A 25689-nucleotide genomic window follows, 5' to 3' on the forward strand; every position below is an offset into this window, starting at 1 on the left:
CTCATCTCACTCCACTCCCCTCCACCACTCTCCTGCCTCTCCCCTCTCATCTCACTCCACTCCCCTCCACGCACTCTCCTACCTCTCCCCTCTCATCTCACTCTACTCCCCTCCACTCACTCTCCTACCTCTCCCCTCTCATCTCACTCCACTCCCCTCCACCACTCTCCTACCTCTGCCCTCTGACCTCACTCCACTCCCCTCCACGCACTCTCCTACCTCTCCCCTCTCATCTCACTCCACTCCCCTCCACCACTCTCCTACCTCTCCCCTCTCATCTCACTCTACTCCCCTCCACACACTCTCCTACCTCTCCCCTCTCATCTCACTCCACTCCCCTCCACGCACTCTCCTGCCTCTCCCCTCTCATCTCACTCTCCTGTCTCTGTGTATTTCTCGGACTGTCTGTGTCTGCCTCTATCTGTCTCTCTGTGAATCTCTCTACATCTCTGTGTGTGTCTGTGTCTCTGTCTCCATACTATATATCTCTACATCTCTGTGTGTCTCGGGTGGCTGACAGGTCTGTGCTAGACACAGACACTGGTACACGTGCGTGTGTACACAAGGCCCGCCCCCCGTCATTATTTGGGTAACCATTGACGTCAGCGCGGTAATCGCGTTACCATTTAGGGTGGACGAACGGGAGAAACAAGAGTTGCATTTTTTTGGGTTTTTTTACTTTAACTTGATTGAGCTATGCAGCTTTTTAAAAAAGCGACCTGGCCACAAATGATAGCTCAACGAAGTGGCTTAACGTCGTGTGGAAATGTATAACAGCCAAATACTCTAAACGCGTGATGTTTATTCTAAACGTGGAGGGAAAAACCGGACGACCCGGAGAAAAATCCACGCGACTACGGGGAGGGAGAGAGAGACGCAAGCTCCAAATGTACAAAAATAAACGCACGATGAAAACACCGTTGGGTCTTGTCCAGATATTCTTAGGGTGTAAGTGTGGGGGACGGGGGTGAAAAAAGTGGGGAAGGGAGTAACCAGCGCGTTTTTACAGAGGTTCGCGGTTCGAACCCATTGCCCGCCCTGGTTAATACCGTGGGTGTATTAACTACGCGATGCTACGACGCGCCCCGTAACGTCGTTCTAAAAATAATAGGCCGTCGTGTGCCCGGCGTCACGATGCAAACTTACAAAAAAAAATTACACCGCAAATGAGTCGATAGAAATATCGCGATCATGGCCAACCTTCTGTGAAAACTTGGCAGGACCCTCCTGAAAAAGAGGCGCGAGACTCGGTGAGGCTTTTCCGGGTAAACAAGCGGAGTAATAATAATAAGATAGTCCAAACACCCATCCAGGCTTAAACCTGCTTAGCTTCGAGGATCGGACGAGAACGGCGCATTCCGGGTGATTTCACTCCACAGTGTGCGTGGAGTGACCGGTGGCGCAGTGGTTAGCACATTGCGCTGATAGACATCTCTGAAAAAGAGCTTTATAGCTCATCGGATTCCTCCAGTGTAAATACATATTCCGATTCCGCGCTATGAACCCGGTGACCCCAGTTCAATTCCCTCTCACGGCTAACACCAGTGACGATTATTTGAATTGGTCCTGGCCTTCCCCTAGGTCGACTAAGCTTCAGATGAGTGCCTGGTGCGATGTGTTAACATCGCCACTGGGGAGACAAAGGCAGCCGGGCGTGGTCCTGACCACCCACCCCCTCGCGTGCCGTGTGGATGTGTGGATGAGAAGAGCGCGTGCCGACTGTAATTACTTAATTGATGCGAAGGTGGGGGGGGGGGGCGTAGGGCGAATTAGACTCACCTGGTGAGTCGACATGGAACGCCTCCCTTCCATTGTCCTCCAGGTGCCGATGACATCCACAGGCGGAGCCGATGCCATTGAAACGAAAGCTGACACGGATGCGGCAGGATAAAATGGGCATGCGCGTGGGCAGGGAGGCCTTACATCCAGCAGCGAATTGATCATGGCAGACGAATGATGAATTAGTATCAGACCGGACGGCCAATCGAAGAGTGGACTAAAATGTTTAGTGTGTGGGGATTTAATTAAAATGTTAATCATATATTTGATTTATATACCATAAACTCGTAATAGAGACACCCACACTCACCCAAAGACCCATAGACTCGTAATAGAGACACCCACACTCACCCAGAGACCCATTGACCCCAAATAGAGACACACAGACTCACCCAGAGACTCATAGACTCGTAATAGAGACACACAGACTCACCCAAAGACTCATAGACTCGTAATAGAGACACACAGACTCACCCAGAGACCCATAGACTCATAATAGAGACACACAGACTCACCCAGAGACCCATAGACTCGTAATAGAGACACCCACACTCACCCAGAGACCCATTGACCCCAAATAGAGACACACATACTCACCCAGAGACCCATAGACTCGTAATAGAGACACACAGACTCACCCAGAGACCCATTGACCCCAAATAGAGACACACATACTCACCCAGAGACCCATAGACTCGTAATAGAGACACACAGACTCACCGAGAGACCCATTGACCCCAAATAGAGACACACAGACTCACCCAGAGATCAGTTGACACACATCGGACCCATGGACTATAACCTATTGGAGGTCGCTATCGAGTGTGCAGGCGGTCCAACTGCACCAGAGGGTGTGTCCAGGCGCCGGACGATGCAAGCGAGAGGGGTTGTAATAGTGAAGGGGGGGGGGGTATTCACTCCTTTGCTCGCCACGCTACCCCACCACCTCCCACCCACGTCTCATTTCTCCTCCCCGTGCCTCCCTAAGGCATGGCTCTGGGTTCGGGCTTGAGCGGGATGGTGTGAGATTTGACGGCTGCATCCCGAAAAGCGCACACCTATGTGGCCGTTATTATTAAAGTCGGGGGGCACGTCGCCCCCAGCGGGGTGATGGCCAGCACACCGGACTTGCAACGCACACGCCGATTCGATATCCCCACGCGGCGGGGTGTAAGGGGCCGTCCATAAATGACGTCACGCACCTAGGGGCGACGGGGGGCGGGGGGGTCAGATATTTGTGACGATGTGTGACGATGGGGGGGGGGGGGGGTTGAGAAATGTGACGTCACATCAAAATGCGCAACTTTAAATAAATATAGACAACACGGTCTACTTAATTAAATATACTTTTTAATAAATGTTTTCTCCTACAACATCAGAGTGCAGCGCCACATTAAATACGCACTACAATGACAACAGTTTAAAGCGATTTGAAGCATGTTTTATTTTTTTTGGGGGGGGGGGGCAGAGCTTTGTGACGTCATATTTGAGGGGGGGGGTCTGACTTTTTGTGACGCCGTGTGACGACGAGGGGGGGGGGGTCAAAAATCGTCCAAAATCGCGTGACGTCATTTATAGACGGCCCCTAAATTGATAACTCCACAGTCGATCGGTTAGGTCGCGTATGGCAGGGTCAAGTATGGGTATCCCCCCATACCGCTTGCAAGACGTCTGGCCGGTGTGGAAGAGTAGACCAAAACACTCTGAGCATTCATCTTCATTGGTTCTTTCGGTAAAGTCACGTAGAATGAAAATAATAAAATAAAATAACACAATAAAATTCTCACAACGTTTCGGCCACAACACAAGTGGCCTTCTTCAGGTGAAAGGAACAAACCTGTCGGGACGACAGAGCTTCCCGAGAGGCCACTTGTGTTGTGGCCGAAACGTCGTGAGAATTTTATTGTGTTATTTTATTTTATCAATTTATTATTTTATTCTCATTCTACGTGACTTTACCGAAAGAACCAAAGAAGATGAATCCTTACAGTCACGAAAGCTTTAAATCGAAACTCTGAGCTTTCTCCAAAGCTTTCCTCTCGCGGGAGACCCTTCCGCTAGCAATGCCGCGAGCAAGCAATCGCAGGGCCACGCCTTCATGCATTTACCTTTCGCACTGATCTTAATAGAAAGCAAAAGTCCGGTGTTGTTTCGTGTAGCAGACAAACGAGATAAGCGGCCCGTGTGTTTTGTGTCGGGAGCCTGGGTTGGGCCTTCCATTCCCATGTTGTGCTCTCGGGCCGCTCATAAGCGGCGTCCAAATTGATCTCGGGGTGGGAATTTGGCACGGCTGGGAGGAGAGTTCTCACTATTGCTGCCTGCACTAATTTAGTCTGAACAAGACAGTGAACGGGATTGATATTTGCAATGGTTAAATAAACACACACAGACACACATGCAGCGTAGGTGTGTGGGGGAGCGCTGGCGTTGTGTGTGTGTGCAGGTGTTATTGTATGCGTGTGGTTAAACCGATTTCTTTGTCTGCCTTCATGTTTGTAAACGACTACGGTACAGTGTGTATATATACACACTGTACAGAATGTACAAACAGTAGCAATTCTCGGAGGCTCCAGGATTGCGGAATGAAAAACTCGGATAATGATTCCTCGTCCCAGCCATGAGTTTGCGAACATCATTTGGCGATCCTGCTTTGGCAGTAGTACGTAGTGTATCAGCACAATAAAAAATATTTTCTCCAAAAAAACGTCAACACTCTAGTCAACAACACTGTGGTATTAAAAGGAAACCATTTACAGAATAATCGGCGACGTTTTGGGCAATATCGCTTCATCGTGGCACATAAACAGAGATGCCGCAGTGTTCATGAGGGTTGGAGACTGCACTGACAACCGTGGGGCCTGATGTTAATGTGTTTTTATGTTTTCTGAAGACCTGTTCTGCAAATAGGCAGGTGAATAGTTGAGCACCGGACAAAATATTAAATAATCAAAAACTATTTAAAACAACACTAAGTGAACCAACTTATATGACAAGTACAATTATAAAATAAAGCTGCCACAACGCTTTAGTTGGAACGTTAGTTATCGTGAGGACAAACACGCCAGCGCATCAGAATGTTTATTTATTTATCCTGGAGGAATCCGGTGAGCTGTGAAGCTCTTTTCTCACAACTGTCCAGTCGGTGCGGGCCAGCGAGTTACACCAACAAAACAATACAAACAACAATGCATTCGTGGGCCCAAGCACCAGCTAACCAGGTATCTATAAGTTACCACGATTTCAACAGAAGGGATTTCCATACCGGTCAAACCCTTATCAGTGCCCTACCTTATTACAGACCAATTCAGACCTTATTGGTCACCTCGTGTCCTTATAAATCTCAAAGTTCATCCTACAAACTCCCATCACAAGAGAGAAACACAAATAGACACATTTTTAGTTGTTGCCCGTATTGAAACGACTGTACACCATGTGGACCTGAAAACTCAATTTTCCTGTACCAGAATACGGATAAACCGTATGGGTTGAGAGGTATGACTACTACACTATACACTACATTATACACTACACTATACCGGTCAACCCCTTATCAGTGCCCTATCTTATTACAAACCAATTCAAACCTTATTGGTCACCCCGTGCCCTTGTAAATCTCAACGTTCATCCTATAAAGGGAGAAACACAAACGAATAGGCAAACACATTAAAAACGGCTGTACGCCGTATGGACCTGAAAACTCACTTTCCCTGTACAAGAATGCGTGGTAATCCGTGTGGGGTGACGCGTTGTGGGATTTTCGAGGCTGTTGACATTCGCGTGGTGGCAGGGGGGGACGACGTCATAACGCCCGCCGCGCCGGCCAATCAGCGGCCACGAAAACGATCCTCGTGCAACATGGCCGCCGTCGCTGCCTCGAGGCCCTGTGCAACGTGGCCGCCGTGACGTCACGCCTCCGGACTGTGGCTGAAATAAGTTGTACGTTTTGTTAGTAATGTTTTTACAAAGTAAACGTAATTGTGATTGTTACGTGCATTTAGCTGTGAGTGTGTGTGAGAATGCGTATGTAGGTGTGTGGGGAACGGAAGTGCAGCGGGTCGCGCGCCACGCTACGAACCCGGCGACCCGAGTTCGATCCCCGCTCACGGCCAACGTCAGTGACTAATATATTGAACCGGTCCTGAGGACGATTGCTTGATCGAAACGTCGTGATTTTTAAAATTCGTTTTTCTATCTACGTGACTTTACCGAAAGACCCAAAGAGTATAGATCAACAAGACTTATTTAAAACGCGGTTTGATTTTTTTTTGTAATGAGAATGTCTTCAAATAACGTTCGGTATTTTAATTTAATTAGAGCAATAACGTAATATTGCAAAGAGGTGCTGCTACTACAACCGCGGAGCTGTAGCGGCTGCGTTTTGTGAAGACGAAGCACCCCTGCAGCATTAGATGTTCGAGACCGTGAGCGTCACGATTGTATTGGCGGTAAATCATTGGCTGGGTGCGACCGTGCGAGACGAATCACGTTGATGCTCCAGCTGACCGATTGCCGGACGCACCACGCTGATTAAATCACCGAGTCACGCCGCTGGTTCGCGAGCCGCCTGAAGCGCGCGCACCCCGGGGGGCTCTCAGCAGCAGCGGCTGGCGGGGGCCGTTTGTGAGGGGGCCGGGGGGGGGAGCGGGGGGGGGGAGCGGGAAGGGGAGCGGAGGGGGGGGAGCGGGGGGGGGCGGGGGAGCCGGAGGGGGGGGGGGCCGGGGGGGGCGGGGGGGCCGGGGGGGAGGCCGGGGGGCCGGGGGAGCCGGGGGGGAGCCGGGGGGGGGGGCGGGGGAGCCGGGGGGGGGGGCGACGGCGCGAGCAGAGGGAGCCGACACTGACTCACTCACACATCATACACTGACTCACTCACACATCATACACTGACTCACTCACACATCATGCACTGACTCACTCACACATCATGCACTGACTCACTCACACATCATACACTGACTCACTCACACATCATACACTGACTCACTCACACATCATACACTGACTCACTCACACATCATGCACTGACTCACTCACACATCATGCACTGACTCACTCACACATCATACACTGACTCACTCACACATCATACACTGACTCACTCACACATCATACACTGACTCACTCACACATCATACACTGACTCACTCACACATCATACACTGACTCACTCACACATCATACACTGACTCACTCACACATCATGCACTGACTCACTCACACATCATACACTGACTCACTCACACATCATACACTGACTCACTCACACATCATACAATGACTCACTCACACATTATACACTGACTCACTCACACATTATACACTGACTCACTCACACATCATACACTGACTCACTCACACATCATACACTGACTCACTCACACATCATACACTGACTCACTCACACATCATACACTGACTCACTCACACATCATACACTGACTCACACATCATACACTGACTCACTCACACATCATACACTGACTCACTCACACATCATACAATGACTCACTCACACATCATACACTGACTCACTCACACACCATGCACTGACTCACTCACACATCATACACTGACTCACTCACACATCATACACTGACTCACTCACAAATTATACACTGACTCACTCACACACCATACACTGACTCACTCACACATCATACACTGACTCACTCACACATCATACAATGACTCACTCACACATCATACACTGACTCACTCACACATCATACACTGACTCACTCACAAATTATACACTGACTCACTCACACATACACTGACTCACTCACACATCATGCACTGAATCACTCACACACCATGCACTGACTCACTCACACATCATACACTGACTCACTCACACATCATACACTGACTCACTCACACATCATACACTGACTCACTCACACATCATGCACTGACTCACTCACACATCATGCACTGACTCACTCACACATCATACACTGACTCACTCACACACCATACACTGACTCACTCACACATCATGCACTGACTCACTCACACATCATGCACTGACTCACTCACACATCATGCACTGACTCACTCACACATCATACACTGACTCACTCACACACCATACACTGACTCACTCACACATCATACACTGACTCACTCACACACCATACACTGACTCACTCACACATCATACACTGACTCACTCACTCATCATACACTGACTCACTCACACATTATACACTGACTCACTCACACACCATACACTGACTCACTCACACATCATACACTGACTCACTCACACACCATACACTGACTCACTCACACATCATACACTGACTCACTCACACATCATACACTGACTCACTCACACATTATACACTGACTCACTCACACACCATGCACTGACTCACTCACACATCATGCACTGACTCACTCACACATCATGCACTGACTCACTCACACATCATACACTGACTCACTCACACACCATACACTGACTCACTCACACATCATACACTGACTCACTCACTCATCATACACTGACTCACTCACACATCATGCACTGACTCACTCACACATCATACACTGACTCACTCACACACCATGCACTGACTCACTCACACATCATGCACTGACTCACTCACACATTATACACTGACTCACTCACACACCATGCACTGATTCACTCACACATCATACACTGACTCACTCACACACCATACACTGACTCAATCACACATCATGCACTGACTCACTCACACATCATGCACTGACTCACTCACACATCATGCACTGACTCACTCACACATCATACACTGACTCACTCATACATCATACACTGACTCACTCACACATCATACACTGACTCACTCACACATCATACACTGACTCACTCACACATCATGCACTGACTCACTCACACATCATGCACTGACTCACTCACACATCATACACTGACTCACTCACACACCATACACTGACTCACTCACACATCATACACTGACTCACTCACTCATCATACACTGACTCACTCACACATTATACACTGACTCACTCACACACCATACACTGACTCACTCACACATCATACACTGACTCACTCACACACCATACACTGACTCACTCACACATCATACACTGACTCACTCACACATCATACACTGACTCACTCACACATCATGCACTGACTCACTCACACATCATGCACTGACTCACTCACACATCATACACTGACTCACTCACACACCATACACTGACTCACTCACACATCATACACTGACTCACTCACTCATCATACACTGACTCACTCACACATCATGCACTGACTCACTCACACATCATACACTGACTCACTCACACACCATGCACTGACTCACTCACACATCATGCACTGACTCACTCACACATTATACACTGACTCACTCACACACCAAGCACTGATTCACTCACACATCATACACTGACTCACTCACACACCATACACTGACTCACTCACACATCATGCACTGACTCACTCACACATCATGCACTGACTCACTCACACATCATGCACTGACTCACTCACACATCATACACTGACTCACTCACACACCATGCACTGACTCACTCACACATCATGCACTGACTCACTCACACATTATACACTGACTCACTCACACACCATGCACTGATTCACTCACACATCATGCACTGACTCACTCACACATCATACACTGACTCACTCACACATCATACACTGACTCACTCACACATCATACACTGACTCACTCACACATCATGCACTGACTCAATAACACATTATACACTGACTCACTCACACACCATGCACTGACTCACTCACACATCATGCACTGACTCACTCACACATCATACACTGACTCACTCACACATCATACACTGACTCACTCACACATCATACACTGACTCACTCACACATCATACACTGACTCACTCACACATCATACACTGACTCACTCACACATCATACACTGACTCACTCACACATCATGCACTGACTCACTCACACATCATACACTGACTCACTCACACATCATACACTGACTCACTCACACATCACAACAACAACAACCGCCATTCGCCACTAAGTGGCGGTGACGTCACCACGACGCTTGTGCCAGGCTATGTGCACCCTGAGGCCACGTGAAGTGTCGAACGCCCGCTGGCAGGTGGTCACGGGGCAGACCCAGGTGCCACGGGTCGACTGACTGAGATGACTGGCTGATGCACCACCTGTGCCCCCTACTGTGCCAACCTGCTGTGCTTTAGCCACCCGGCGCTCCGCTCGCTGTTGTGAGCGTCGCTCCTCCGCCCTCCGTTGTTGTTGGAGGGCGACTGCCTCCAACTGCCCAGTAGCATCCTTCACGAGCCTCCTCCACAGAGGCCGATCTTGACACCGCTGGTACCAGTCATCGGCAAGTCCACTCAGCTCCACGTCCTCCTGTACCACATCACTCCATCTCTTCTCTAGCCCGTGCCGCGCCCGCTTAGCCCCCTCAATCCGGCCAAACAAAAGCTGTTTCGGCATGCGGTGGCTGGGCATGCGGGCTACATGACCCAGCCATCGCAGCCTTGCCTGCCGGAGGAGCTCACCGATGGGACCCTGCCCAGATCTTTCAAGGATTTGTGAGCTCCTCACACAATCCAGTCTGGTTAAACCCAGGATGGATCGTAGGCAGGCCAGCCTAAATGTTTCTAACCGGCGAAGATGTTCCATTAGGGGGGTCCACGTTTCGCAAGCGTAGAGAAGGGAGGGAATGACCGTGGCCGAGAAGACCTGAAGCTTAGTGCGGAGCGACAGACCAGGTAGCTTCCACACAGCGTTACGCAACTGATGAAAAGATATTGCCGCTCGACTGATTCGGAGTGAAACCTCTGCTGTTAAACTGGAGCCAGTCATAAGCACACTGCCCAGGTATGGGAAACTCTCCACTCTCTCCACAACTGCCCCATCACCGATTGGGAGTTGTGGGGGTGGAGTGTCCGATGGTACAAAATACCCAGGCAGGTGCTTAGTTTTGGTGGGGCTGATGGTAAGGCCCCACCTCTTAGTGGCACGCTCCAGTCTCAGCAGCAGCGTCTCCAACTCCTCCTCTGACTGAGCAGCTATTACCAAGTCATCAGCATACATAACGTGGTTGAGCAATAGGGAGCCATCCCTTGACCGCACCCGGGCATCGATTAGCCTCCCATTATATCTGTACCATATGGAGATTCCCCCGGTACAGCTATTGAAGGCTTCACGAACTACGTGGTCAAAATAGATGTTAAATAATGTGGGAGCCAGAGGACATCCCTGTCGCACCCCAAGGTGTACAGGGAATGGCTCTGACTCCCGGCCACGTAGTTTTACCCGGGCCCGCTCACCATCATGAAGGTCCTTAATGATCGTGAGCAGAGGGTCAGGTACTCCAAAAGCACGAAGAACGACCCAGAGCCCAGGCCTACTGATGGTATCATAGGCCTTGACCAGGTCAATAAAGCAGAGATGTAGGTCTTGTTGGAATTCCCTACACCTCTGCTGTAGGAGACGGACAGAAAATATGGCATCTGTGCAGGACCGCCCTTTCCTGAAACCGCATTGGGGCTCCGCAAGCCTCTCCTCAGCGTGCCTGGCAAGGCGATGCTGAATAATCCTTGCCAGGACCTTTCCCGGCACACTGAGGAGTGAGATGCCCCTGTAGTTGTTACAGTCTGTGCGGTCCCCCTTCTTAAAAAGGGGGACCACCAGGGCATCCTTCCAATCCTGCGGAACCCGTCCAGTGGTCCAGACTGTTGTTATGATGTCATATAGGGCAGTCTGTGCACAAACGCCACCCTCCCTCAGCATTTCGCTTGGGAGATCATCTCTGCCCGCTGCCTTTCCTGGTCTCAGACTCCAGATCGCCTTCAATACTTCCTCAGCAGATGGCACCTCAGCCAGCCACTCACAGGGGGTGACTTCATCCAATATTTGAGGCACCGCAGCCTCAGCAGGGTCATCCTCACTTTGTGCCACGGTGTTTTCCTGGCTGAGGGATTTTCCCTCCCCCAGGACCTCACAGAAATGCTCAGCAAATCTGCGAACCTGTTCCTGGGGGTCGGAAATTGGATCACCGTTTTTTCCCCTAATGATGGTAATAGGTGTGGCGCTGCAGGTTACTTTTTTGATGGAGTTAAATAGAGATTTGTGATCACGGGCCACTGAGGCAGACTCCATCTCCTCAGTAACCCGCGACCACCACCCATCCTTGCAGCGCCTCACGGCTCTCCGAACCTCCGAGCGAAGGCTGCGGTAAGCCTCCTCATTCTCTGACGTGGGATTCTGTAGCCGATGACAGTGGGCCTGTCGCTTTTTCTCAACCATCCTGAACAACTCCTCTGTCATCCAGGGTGTCTGGGGAGGTCTGGACCGCGTACCCAAAGCAGCCATTGCAGCTGCATGAGTCACAGTCCTAAATCTCGCCCATTTACCCTCGACATCAGGAGGAGTCGGGGACGATGCCAATCCCAGCCGCAAGCGATGATGAAATTCTCGCTTGCAACTTTCATCAGATAACTGAGACCAGGCCACTTTAGGTTGGAATGGGGTCCTGGGTGTACACCCACCACCGGAGTGGAAGAATGGCAGGCGCATCTTACAGATGACTAGTCGATGGTCAGAGGGCAGATCAGCTCCACGGTAGGTCCTGGTGTCAAGGACATGGGCTCGCATTCGCTGGTCCGTCACTATGTAGTCCAGCAGATGTTCTTGCTTGGACCCGGCATGCATCCATGATGTTGTGTGGATGCGCCGATGCCGGAACAGCGTGTTGGTAATTACAAGCCCATGGGCTGCACAAAAATCTAGCAGCCTCCTACCGTTGTTATTGAGCTGATCTGGCCCATGCCCTCCAATCACTCCAGACCAGGTACCAGTATCATGACCAACTCGGGCATTGAAGTCACCCAACATGATGACTCTATCCCGAGGGGCCACTTTAGCCAGCACCTGTGACAGGAGGTCATAGAAGGCATCTGACTCATCGGCTTTGCCTGCATCCCTCCACGGATGTTCATCTTCGGTGGGGGCATAAGTAACCACGACCACCATTCCTCGCCTCCGGTTGATGGGAAGGCGAGCCCAAAGTAGCCTGGGGCTTACAGCTTCCCACACCTCACCGCCACGCTCCCACGCCCCCTTCATTCTTTTGTTCAAAAGAAGACCCACACCCTGTTGTTTGGCAGTCTGCTGCCCCGAGTAGAGGACTGTCCACCCCTCATGGTGGCAGGAGCCAGAGCCGGTCCACCGGACCTCCTGAATGCCGCATAGATCCAGGCGGTACCGGTCCAGCTCCCGACAGAGGAGTGGCAGCCTCTCCTCTGCAGTGAGCGTTCGAACATTCCACGTGGCCACCCGTAGTGGCTTTTCGTTGTTTCTGGAGTAGCCCCGAGGGTAGGTATTCAATCGCCTGGCTCCGCCAATTGGGGTTTGGCCAGGAGACGTCATAGACGCCTGGCCCCCCGGGGCCTCCGGCACAAGCTTAGTTGTTACATATTTCAGTTTAATTCGTGGTTTCGTGGTAATTAATTGAAGGTGGAGGGGTTACCAGCCCCTCGCACCCGTCCAGAGCCCCCGTTTAGCCCCTGTGGTGGACACATATGCCATGAGGGGAGGAGCCAATCAAAATTGGATCTCCCCCCACAGCGCTGTCCACGACAGAGTTGCCCGTCCGGCACCGCGAGGAGGTAGGGGGTTGTTTTGCCGGACACATCATACACTGACTCACTCACACATCATACACTGACTCACTCACACATCATGCACTGACTCACTCACGCATTATACACTGACTCACTCACACATCATGCACTGACTCACTCACACATTATACACTGACTCACTCACACATCATACAATGACTCACTCACACATCATACACTGACTCACTCACACATTATGGACTGACTCACTCACACATTATATACTGACTCACTCACACACCATGCACTGACTCACTCACACACCATGCACTGACTCACTCACACATCATGCACTGACTCACTCACACATCATACACTGACTCACTCACACATCATACACTGACTCACTCACACATCATACACTGACTCACTCACACATCATACACTGACTCACCACACATCATACACTGACTCACTCACACATCATGCACTGACTCACTCACACATTATACACTGACTCACTCACACACCATGCACTGACTCACTCACACATCATGCACTGACTCACTCACACATCATACACTGACTCACTCACACATCATGCACTGACTCACTCACACATTATACACTGACTCACTCACACATCATACACTGACTCACTCACACATCATACACTGACTCACTCACACATCATGCACTGACTCACTCACACATTATACACTGACTCACTCACACATCATGCACTGACTCACTCACACATCATACACTGACTCACTCACACATCATACAATGACTCACTCACACATCATACACTGACTCACTCACACATCATGCACTGACTCACTCACACATTATATACTGACTCACTCACACACCATGCACTGACTCACTCACACACCATGCACTGACTCACTCACACATCATGCACTGACTCACTCACACATCATACACTGACTCACTCACACATCATACACTGACTCACTCACACATCATACACTGACTCACTCACACATCATACACTGACTCACTCACACATCATACACTGACTCACTCACACATCATGCACTGACTCACTCACACATTATACACTGACTCACTCACACACCATGCACTGACTCACTCACACATCATGCACTGACTCACTCACACATCATACACTGACTCACTCACACATCATGCACTGACTCACTCACACATTATACACTGACTCACTCACACACCATGCACTGACTCACTCACACATCATACACTAACTCACTCACAGATCTTACACTGACTCACTCACACATCATACACTATCTCACTCACACATCATGCACTGACTCACTCACACATCATGCACTTACTCACTCACACATCATACACTGACTCACTCACACATCATACACTGACTCACTCACACATCATGCACTGACTCACTCACACATCATGCACTGACTCACTCACACATCATACACTGACTCACTCACACATCATACACTGACTCACTCACACATCATACACTGACTCACTCACACATCATACACTGACTCACTCACACATCATGCACTGACTCACTCACATATTATACACTGACTCACTCACACACCATGCACTGACTCACTCACACATCATGCACTGACTCACTCACACATCATGCACTGACTCACTCACACATCATACACTGACTCACTCACACATCATACACTGACTCACTCACACATCATACACTGACTCACTCACACATCATACACTAACTCACTCACAGATCATACACTGACTCACTCACACATCATACACTGACTCACTCACACATCATGCACTGACTCACTCACACATCATACACTGACTCACTCACACACCATACACTAACTCACTCACACATCATACACTGACTCACTCACACATGCACTGACTCACTCACACATCATGCACTGACTCACTCACACATCATACACTCGCACAACCACTGACCCATTCACTCATCATACACAGGTTCACTCATCGTGTGCTGGCTCACTCGCACATCATACACTCACTCACACTGCCGCTGACTCGATCACACATCATACGCTGAATCACACATCATACACTCACTCACACTGCCGCTGACTCGCTCACACCTCATACACCAACTCACTCATCATACGCTGACTCGCACATCATACACTCACTCACGCTACTGCTGACTCACTCACACATCATACACTGGGAGTGTCGTGCTGCCAGCTATGGCTGCAGGTTTTGTAGTACGTGTTATGTATTTCGTTTATTGTTAAATTTAAAATCACAGTTCCTATGATTACTGTTGTTACATTGTTTTTGTAGCTTTATTTTGGTCTGGTTGTGGTGTAATAGTTTTCTGCAATGTAGATTCATATTTTGTTTCGGTTGCACCCGACTTAAGAGCCGCATGGCTCACAGGGCTATACCTAATAAATTAAACTTGAAACTTGATTATGAAGGCCGATATGGCGCACGAGGTGTACACATACACCAGTATTAGCTCAAACAAGAGGCGCTTGAGAACCCGTTCAGATAAGTATATCGAAGACGCTGGCGAAATCATTGTTCGGATCAGAACATCATCAGCAGGGCAATGGGCACGTCTCTTTCATAAATGGGAAATTAAAGACGCGAGCCACGGTAGCGTATTTGTGGCCATGAAACCCAAACTATGGACCATATCGTAAGCCCATACAGACGCATAGATATACATAGAGACACAGCGATACATCAAAGACAAGCCACAATGCAACTATGGCCATGAAATCCAAACGATGGACCTACAGTAGAACCACTGGAGTCTGTCTGTATCCTTCGACGCAAAGCTCCATGAACTCTCTCTCCTGAATCCCTCTTGTCGTGGAAGAGGAGTCTCGTGGGGCGAGAGTGGAGTTGGTCGCAGAGTTCGTGGACATTTGGCAAATTGACATCATACGCAATAATAGAATAGTTAAATTTCGATTTAAAGCTTTCGTGACTGCAAGGATTAATCTTCTTTGGTTATTTCGGTAAAGTCACGTAGAATGAGAATAAAATAATAAATTGATAAAATAAAATAACACAATCAAATTCTCACGACGTTTCGGCCACAACACAAGCGGCCTTCATCAGGTGAAGGGACGAAACTGTCTGGAGGACAGCGCTGGAGCGAAAAAGCCACGCTCAGATCGCGACCTTTAAGCTGTGTGAGAAGAAACAGAGCGCCTTGACAAAGGAATTAGCATAGAATTTAGCATTGAAACAGCTGAGTGATTAGCTTGTGACTGGTCACAGAAATGGCTATGTTAAAGTTAAAGCATACACATCCACAGAGGCACCCCTTGACAAAGGAATTAGCATAGAATTTAGCATTTAAATAGCTGAGTGATTAGCTTGTGACTGGTCACAGAAATAGCTATGTTAAAGTCAGAGCATACACATTCACAGAGGCACATAGTACAAATCAAACAGGAGAATTTAGCATTGAAATAACTCAGAGAATTTAGCATTGAAATAACTGAGTGATTAGCTTGTGACTGTTCATAGAAATGGCTATGTTGTTCGCAGCTCTTAGAAATTCCATTTTCACACCATCAATAGGTAAACTCCCCCTTCCCCCCCCCCGCGCCAAACGGCAAATCTACCGGCACGTACACCACCTCTTTTCTAAAATCGGCCAATCAAATGCTATTTTTTATGCTAATTTCTTTGTCAGGACACTTTGTTTGCTCGCACACAGCTTAAAGGTCCGCGGTCTGAGCGTGGTTGTGTTTCGCTAAATTCTCCTGTTTGATTTGTACTAGGTGCCTCGGTGAATGTACATGCTCTGACTTTAACATAGCTATTTCTGTGACCAGTTACAAGCTAATCACTCAGCTATTTCAATGCTAAATTCTATGCTAATTCCTGTGTCAAGGGGTGCCTCTGCGGATGTGTATACTTTAACTTAGCTATTTCAATGCTAAATTCTATGCTAATTCCTTTGTCAAGGGGTGCCTTTGCGGATGTGTATGCTTTAACTTTAACATAGCCATTTCTGTGACCAGTCACAAGCTAATCACTCAGCCATTTCAATGCTAAATTACATGCTAATTCCTTTGTCAAGGCGCTTTGTTTCTTCTCACACAGCTTAAAGGTCGTGATCTGAGCGTGGCTTTTTTCACTCCAGCGCTGTCCTCCAGACAGTCTCGTCCCTTCACCTGATGAAGGCCGCTTGTGTTGTGGCCAAAACGTCGTGATTTTTGTTATTTTATTTTTTACCTACGTGACTTTACCCAATAGAACCCGAGAGTATGGATCCTTGCAGTCACGAAAGCTTTAAATCTAGAATTGGCTATGTTGAAGTCAAAGCCTACACATCTGAGCTATTCACAGTAACTGGGTATACAGTAACTGGGTATACACTACAAATATACACTACAAATAGTTAAGTCTCTGGGCCAGGGAGACTTTGAAATGCATAAATGAATAAGCACATCGTGAAAAGGCAATAGGTATATGAGTATAATTACACAACTGCATTTGTGAAAAGCCAAGCAGAGTGAACCGTGCAAAAACAATGGGACGCTGTGACGATGCCTCGACGGGGTTTGTGTGTGGCGGAATGTTTGTCTCATCGCAAGATGAGCAAAACCGGAAACGCAGGTTTTGGGAGGGAACAGCTGGAATGAATTCCAAAAAGTTGAAAATGTAATCGGCCAAGTTCGCTTCGCGTTTTCAGTTTCAACAAAGTTCCTAATTAAATATATATTTTTATTGAACCTACAGTATTAATTTCCTCCTTCCACAAATGTTGTTCCAATGTTAATCTTGGTGGCGCGTCACGAGACAATGTCAATTCTCAACTCGCACAATGAGCGCCAATGCACGATAGAACTGGTCCGCGGAAGGTGAAATCACGGAACTACCTCCGAGAGAACGATTCAAATGGCCCTATTGATGGACATGCCCTGCACATGCACAGTGAACAAAAACAACCTCACGAATTCGTCAGTACCACTGTGTGTGTGGCCTTAAAATAAAAATATACAAAAGGCGAAATTTCAGACAATAACCCCTGTTCATAGCACATGATTACGATTACGAAACGATCCCAGTCACGTGCTATGAAGAAGGGCAATTGCTCGAAACGTTGCCTATTATACATTTATTTCCTTTTAAGACAACCGTCGTATTGACTAATCTATTGAGTTTTTTTTTTATTATCAGGGCTGGAGCTTTACCGGATTGGCTATGATTATGCAGCCATCGGTGTGGCCGCCTTTGTCTCCATCAATGCTAATTTAAGACCCAGGACTGCTTCAGATCCAACCGGCTACTAGAATGTTCGCCATGAGCCTGCAATGTGGTGGCTTTTTGTTTTAGCGCGGTGCGCAAACCACTGCGCCACCGCTCCAGTGGCTCGCTGAGAGCCCGGATAGCTCAGTCGGTAGAGCATCAGACTTTTAATCTGAGGGTCCAGGGTTCAAGTCCCTGTTCGGGCGCAATTATATTTTGTTCTTAAATTTGAAGTCAATATTTACATATCTGAAACATTAAAACATTGTGTATTTATACTTTGGCAGTATGCACATTTTTTTTATTAATAGACGAAGACAAAGATTCCCGCATGTAGCGTTTAACCAGACTGTTGGGGAAAATGTTGTTCGCGAGCACCTATTAAGTCCGGAACGCCACTCGAAGAGGAGTGGTGGGACGTGTGGTCACCACCACCACCACCACCACGCCCGGCCGCCTTTGTCGCCGCACCAGGTACTCATTTAAGTCCGAGTCGACCTAGGGAAGCCTCAGGACAGATTCAGATATCACTTCGCCTCCGATATTAAAACGTTGCAGGAAAATCCAACGCTCAGGTGACCCACGTGTTCAGCATCATTGACCGTGGGAGACAAAGGCGCTCCGTGCATGCTGCCGGCGTTCATCGGTTCTCGTCGCTAACATCACTTTGCCCCAAGCGACTGTGGGGGCTATACGGGGGATCTTTGTCTTTGTGTGTGGATGGGTGTGTTGGGGAGGGGGGCAAGCAGACACACACACGGAGGCCCGGGAGCTTTGTGTTGTGGCTTGCGAGTGGAGGAGGAGGAGGGGAGGGACGGCGAGACTGAGCGAGCGAGCGAGCTGCAGAGCGGGTTGGGTGGTGACCCAGGAGCGCGCTCTCAGCTGCCACTGCCCCTCGTGTGGAGGTGGGGCCCCTGCCAAACCTCGTGTGTGCGTGGGGAGGGGAGAGGAGGAGGGGAGAGGAGGAGGTGGGGGGAGGAGGGTGCGTGAGCCACAGGCAGTTTGTAGAGTCTATAAGTTCACTCTCCACCAAGCCACCGTCGTGTTCGTCTCCGCCGCCTCCTCCTCCTCCTTATTCTCCTCTTCATCGTCTTCTGCTCCCGCCGCCTCGTCTCGTCCGTGCCGCCCGGGCACGGGAACCACGCGAGGGCCTCTGAAAGCGCAGCACCCACGCCATGTACATCATGCAGAAGGACACCACGTTCACCAAGATCTTTGTCGGGGGGCTGCCCTACCACACCACGGACGCGTCCCTGAGGAATTTCTTCGAATCGTTCGGAGAGATCGACGAGGCAGTGGTGATCACGGACCGGCAGACGGGCAAGTCCAGAGGATATGGCTTTGTGAGTACAACTGGCGAGCTGTCGTCTCCTCTTCTCCCATTGATGATCCACGTGCCTCGCCTGTGTGTGTGGTGGTGGTGTGTGTGTAGTGGTGGTGGTGTGTGTGTAGTGGTGGTGGTGTGTGTGTAGTGGTGGTGGTGTGTGTAGTAGTGGTGGTGGTGTGTGTAGTAGTGGTGTGGGTGTGCGAGTGTGGAACGGTGGTGTAGCGGTGAGCGGGCTCCGCTCGCGAACCTGGCGACCCGACTTCGATTCCCAACACCGGTGACGTTTATCTGAAACGGTCCTGGGCCTCCTCTAGGTCGACTCGGCCTCAAATGAGTACCTGGTGCGGTGTGCGGTAAACATCGCCACTGGAGAGACAAAGGCGGCCGCGCGTGGTGCTGGCCACCCACCCCGTCATGTGCCGTTCCGGCCTTCATAGGTGCTCGCTAACAGCACTTGTCCTCTACAGTCTGTGCAGGCTACACGGGGGATCTTTGCCTTTTGTGTGCCTATGAGGAAGTGGGGAGCGGGAGTGCAACGGTGGGCGCGCTGCGCTCGGAACCCGGCGACTCGAGTTCGATTCCCGCTCACGGCCAACGTCAGCGACTGATATATTGAACCGGTTCTGGGTCTCCCCTCGGTCGACTCGGCCTTAAACGAGTAGCTGGTGCGGTGTGTTTAAAAGATCGGCTGCGAGGGAGACAAAGGCGGCCGGCACGTGGTGCTGAGCAGAACCTCGCTCCCGTGGTGTGCCGTGCCGGCCTTCATAGGTGCCACTCGCTACCAGGATTTGCCCCAACTAGTCCATTAGGGCTACACGGGAGATCTTTGTGTGTCTCTGTGCATCCAGTTCGATTCGTGACCCGCGTGTGTGTGTGTGGTGGTGTGTGTTGGTCTGTGGGTGGTGGTGGTGGTGTGTGTGTAAATACTTACCATCAGTATTGCGCAACGAACTCTCACAAATCTGGGTTCGAATCCTAACCGCGTGGATAAACAGAATATAAACAGTGGTGTCAAACAGAGCCCGACCGTGGGCCTCCCATAGGTCAACTCGGCCTTAAACTGGTATCTTAAAACGAGTGGGTTCACAAAGGGCCCCGGAGGGACAAAGGTGTCCGGGCACAATCACGGTCAAACCCACCACCCCCTCGTGTGCCCTCCGCGCCCTAATAGGTGCTCGCTAACAGCGATTACTCCAATAGATTCATTGTGCATATTTTGTTTAAATATCTCGCATCTCGCAATATTGGAGGTGGTTGCAGGGTTCGGCCGACAAGCCCAGAAATCTGGGTTCGATGCCGCTAGCCGGGTGGACTCGATTCTAATAGGCGCTCGCTAACAGCACTTGCCCCGGTGGTCTCTCACAAGCTACACGTGGGGGGTCTTGGTGGTGTGGCGAATCGTGCCTTGTGTGGCGCTGATGGGTGGTGCGGTGGATTGGTGCGGTGGGTGGGGGTGGGGTGGTGTGGGGTGGTGTTTGGGTGTGGTGGGGTGGTGTTTGGGTGTGGTGGGGTGGTGTTTGGGTGGTGTGTGGGTGTTGTGGTGTGGGGTGGTGTGTGGGTGTTGTGGGTGTGGTGGGGTATTTCGTATTCCGCTCACGGCCACCAACATCAGTTACCATTATCTGAACCGCTCCTGGGCCTCCCCTAGGTCGACTCGGCCTCAAATGAGTACCTCGTGCTGTGCGTAGTCATCGCCACTGGGGAGACAAAGGCGGCCCGACGTGGTGCTGGCCACCCACCCCCTCGTTTACCGTGCCGGCGTTCATAGGTGCTCGCTAACAGCACTTGCCCCAACTGGATATGAAGGCTACACGGGGGATCTTTATCTTTGCCTTTTGTGGTTGGAGGGGGTGGTGATTGTGTGGTGGATGGCTGGTCTGTGTGGTATAATTGATCGGTGGTGTTATATGCGATGGTGTGGGGTGTGTTGGTGTGCTGATAGGTGACGACGTGGTGGGTGCTGTTGTTGGTAGGTGGTTGGTGGTGGTATGGTAGACAATGTGGTAGGTGGTGGTGTGGTAGGTCATGTGGTGGGGGGTACATGTTGCTTGGTAGGTGGTTGCGTGGTGGGTGGTAGTGTGGAAGGCAATGTTGCTGTGTGATGGTAGGTGGTAGTGTGGTTGGTGTCAGGCAGGGTGGTAGGTGGTTGCTAGGTGGTGGTGGTGATGTGGTTGGTGTCAGGCAGGGTGGTAGGTGGTTGCTAGGTGGTGGTGGTGATGTGGTGGGTGTCAGGCAAGGTGGTTGTGTTGCTTTCCCAGAGTCGAGTGGAATAAACGTTGCTCGCGTCTGATGCATTCTTCACAAACACAATCGCCTCTTCGCGTTCAACTCGTGCGTGTGTGTGTACGCCTGCGCGTGTGTGTGCGTGTGTGCGCGTGTATTTTTGTCCTCAAGGGATTTTGAAAAGTAAAATTGTTCTGGTGGTTTCATTCTTTAATGTCATGCACTCTGTGTGTGTAAATGTTATATTTACACCTATTGACCAAGTCACCCCGAATGTGCCCGATCTCATCATTGGACCTCTTTTGCCAGTACCAAAATATAATAATAGGGTTTTCCCCTTTTTTCTGGCAACAAAACTGAAACCTTTTTACGAGGATTCATGTCTGCATTAACCACAATACCTGCAGTCAAAATGCAAACAAAAAACATACTATGGTAATATATGCATTGTCCTTGAAACTGTGCCCGATCTCGTAAGATCTCGTAAGAGCTCGAAAGCTAAGCCGGGTTGAGCCTGGATAGGCTTTGTATGGGGTGCCCGAGCAGCCGTGCATAACAGGTGCTATAGGCTGCTGCTGGGGCGATGCAGGTCGTGGCCGGTCGAGTTCACCACACTTCACCACGCCGGTCAGTGCGGTTTGGTGAATGTGCTGAACATTGCCGCATGCGAGCATAGAAGTGCAGTACAACGGATTGTGCTGCACTACCCTCCACGTCCCACGGGAGAGCAGCCTCACAGTCACGTGGCACTCTGTAGGTGACTCTCCTTGCAGGCCAGTATAATATTGTGTATATATTATATAGGCATTGTTCGTGTCGGATTGTGGATGGAGGACTATCCAGCAGTGGATTGATCATGTCTGACGATAAAGAAAATGCTCATGAGTGTAGTGTACTGCACTTATAGATGAACCTGTATATCATACGAAGTGTTCACGGTAAGCAAGCTCGGCTTACAAATGTAGCCGGTACGGTCTCCCGGGGCGCCGGTTTAAGCAATGGGGCAAGGTTCTAAACGTACCACTCTCCCCGCATCGCCTCTGTCCACTTGGCAGGATGAAAGGTTCACATGACGTTCGATCGTGGTGGGGCAAAGTGTGAGTATACTCCCACATCTTTGCAAGACGTCCGGCCCGTGTGGAAGATGAGGGCAAATTACTCCAAAACGTAGCTGCCCAGAGCTCCCTCTGGTGGAGGGCGTTCTGCCAGCAGTGGCTTCGGCAAGAAATTGCAGGGCCGCAGCTTTGACCCTCGACATCAGTTGAGCAAGGAAATCGGGAAGCACGCACGCGCGTGAGTGTTTGTTGTGTATGGTTCATGTCTGCGTGTGGCTTGCTCACAGCACTTGCCCCAGCGGGTCTGTTCAGGCTATACGGGGCGGATCTTTGTCTTTGTGTGTGTGTGGGGACTGGCACCGTAGCAGTTGGCCCGCTTCGCTGCGAACCTGGCGACCAAAGTTCGATTCCCGCTCACGGTCACAACACCAGTGGCGGTTATCCGAACCAGTCCTGGGCCTCTCCTAGGTCAATTCCACCTCGAATAAGTAATGCACCTGCTGCGATGTGTAAACATCGCCTTTTTGGAGACAAAGGCGGCCGGGTGTAGTGCTGGCCACCCACCCCTTCGTGTCCCTTGCCGGCATTCGTAGGCGCTCATGAACAGCACTTGGCGCAAAAAGTCTGAGGCTATACGGGGGGGGGGGGGGTTGTCTTTGGGAGTGTGTCTGTCAGAAACATTCCACAGTCATTTTTTTGTGCAAAGTTTTGGATGAACCCGTATTTGTTATTTTGCAAAGGAGATGTTCGGTTTCAATGGGGTCTCAGCCGGTCGGAATGAAGTCTGTTTATTTAAACACTGGGTGGAGAACTCTTTCCTTACCAAAGGCCGAATAGAACCTTCAGATACTTTTTGAAGGAGCCACACATCAACACGCACGCACACCAAAGTCCCCTCTGTCACTGCAAAAGATCCTGAAGCCGTTTACAACATTTGCATTTGTTCTCAGAAGTATTGAATGATTTTAGGTTTAATGAATGCATGCTGCCTGCTGTGACGAGGCTTAGAAATGAAGTACGTGGAACAAAAAAAAAAACCCTAACAAATTCACGGAGAGGTTGCGGAGTGTTCTTGGGATTTGAATCGAAGGGGATGGTCATCGTAACTGGTCGGAGAAGTCAAGTGGGCTCGGGGCCAGACGCCCAGTCGCGAGAAGGGACGATGGCCGAGGCGAATTGGAGGGTGGTGGCCAGAGGAGACAAATGGGCCCGGGAGGACGTCCAAGGTGGTGGAGCGATGGAATTGGCTCGTGTGTGGCTGCTCCGTGAGTTGTGACATCGAAGGACCGTGAGAGATGGCGACCACTTGGGGAAGACCCTCGACCAGCAGTGGATTGATCATGGCTGATGATGATGATGATTCGTGCACAAATTATTTACGGAATGTGTTCCAACGACTCATTGTTTCCACAGACAAACGAGTCGCACGAGGTGTGAGTGGAACACTGTGATTGACCTATCTAAACTGGAATATTACTTAACTAATTGACTGGATAAAGAGCTGCCCGGTGTAAGACTGTAAATTAGAAACACTCTGATTTTTGCTGCAAGAAAAACAACCTCACTACGTCGACATTAAGCAGTAATCTGTATTAATATCGAGTTGGTATTAATGGGAATGGGTGAGTGGGAATGGTGTACAGTTTCAGTATGAGATGGTGACTCATTTGAGTGCTTTATCTCAATTGTACATGAGAGTGTTTGCGTCTGGTGTAGTGGTTAGTGCACCCAACGTGGAGGCCCAAGTTCATTTCTCGGCCACGGCCGAAATCAATAGGGGCTATCTGAAACCACCCTGGGACTCCCCAAGGTTGTCTCAGCCTTAAATGAGTACCTGGTGCGGGGTGTTTTAAACGTTGGCACTGGGGAGACGAAGGTGGCCGGTTGTGGAGCCGACCACACTGGCCCATCATTGCACCATCTCGGCCTTAACTGGCACTGGCTAGCAATGCTCGTCTCAACAGTCTGCGTAGGCTATACGAGGAATCGTTTTGTCTTCACATCCTCACACCGCCACTGCGAACACAAATAAGCGCGTGAGGACAAATATTCCCCGCGTGGCCTACATACATTGTTGGGACAACGCGGGGCGTGACGGGGTGGTACGGCAAGCAACATGGTACTCGGTTCTAGCGTCATCGACCCAAGGCAGCCCCCCAGGACCGCTTCAGATATTCATCGCTGATGTTAGCCGTGAGCGAGTATATATCGAACTTGGTAGGCGTCCGGTTTGGTAGTGCAGTGCGCTAACCACTGTTCCACTGTTCGCACGCATGCGGTAGGCACACAAAGACCTACACAAATCCGTACAGATACACAAGACAAAGATCCCCCATATAGCCTTGACGGACTGTTGGGGCAACTTCGGTTAGCGAGCGCCTGTGAAGGCCTGCACGGCACACGAGGTGGGGTGGATGG

General features: G+C 50.0%; 1 protein-coding gene and 1 non-coding gene across 2 annotated transcripts in view; both read left to right on the plus strand.

The window, feature by feature from the left end:
• Positions 1-18799: 18799 nt before the first annotated feature.
• On the plus strand, positions 18800-18872 carry TRNAK-UUU (transfer RNA lysine (anticodon UUU)). The gene has a single exon. It is a non-coding gene; the product is annotated as a tRNA-Lys (tRNA).
• Positions 18873-19621: 749 nt separating this feature from the next.
• LOC116945160 (RNA-binding protein 24-like) overlaps positions 19622-25689 on the plus strand; it is a 32023-nt gene continuing 25955 nt past the window's right edge. The window contains exon 1 of the mRNA XM_032959357.2: positions 19622-20009. Within this exon, the coding sequence (XP_032815248.2) occupies positions 19842-20009 (168 nt within the window). The 5' untranslated portion in view covers positions 19622-19841. The remainder of the gene's footprint in view (positions 20010-25689) is intronic.

The sequence above is a fragment of the Petromyzon marinus genome, chromosome 23 (genome assembly GCF_048934315.1).
Source record: "Petromyzon marinus isolate PM22_M1 ecotype Great Lakes invasive population chromosome 23, UKy_Petmar_22M1.pri1.0, whole genome shotgun sequence".
Taxonomy (NCBI): Eukaryota; Metazoa; Chordata; class Hyperoartia; order Petromyzontiformes; family Petromyzontidae; genus Petromyzon; species Petromyzon marinus.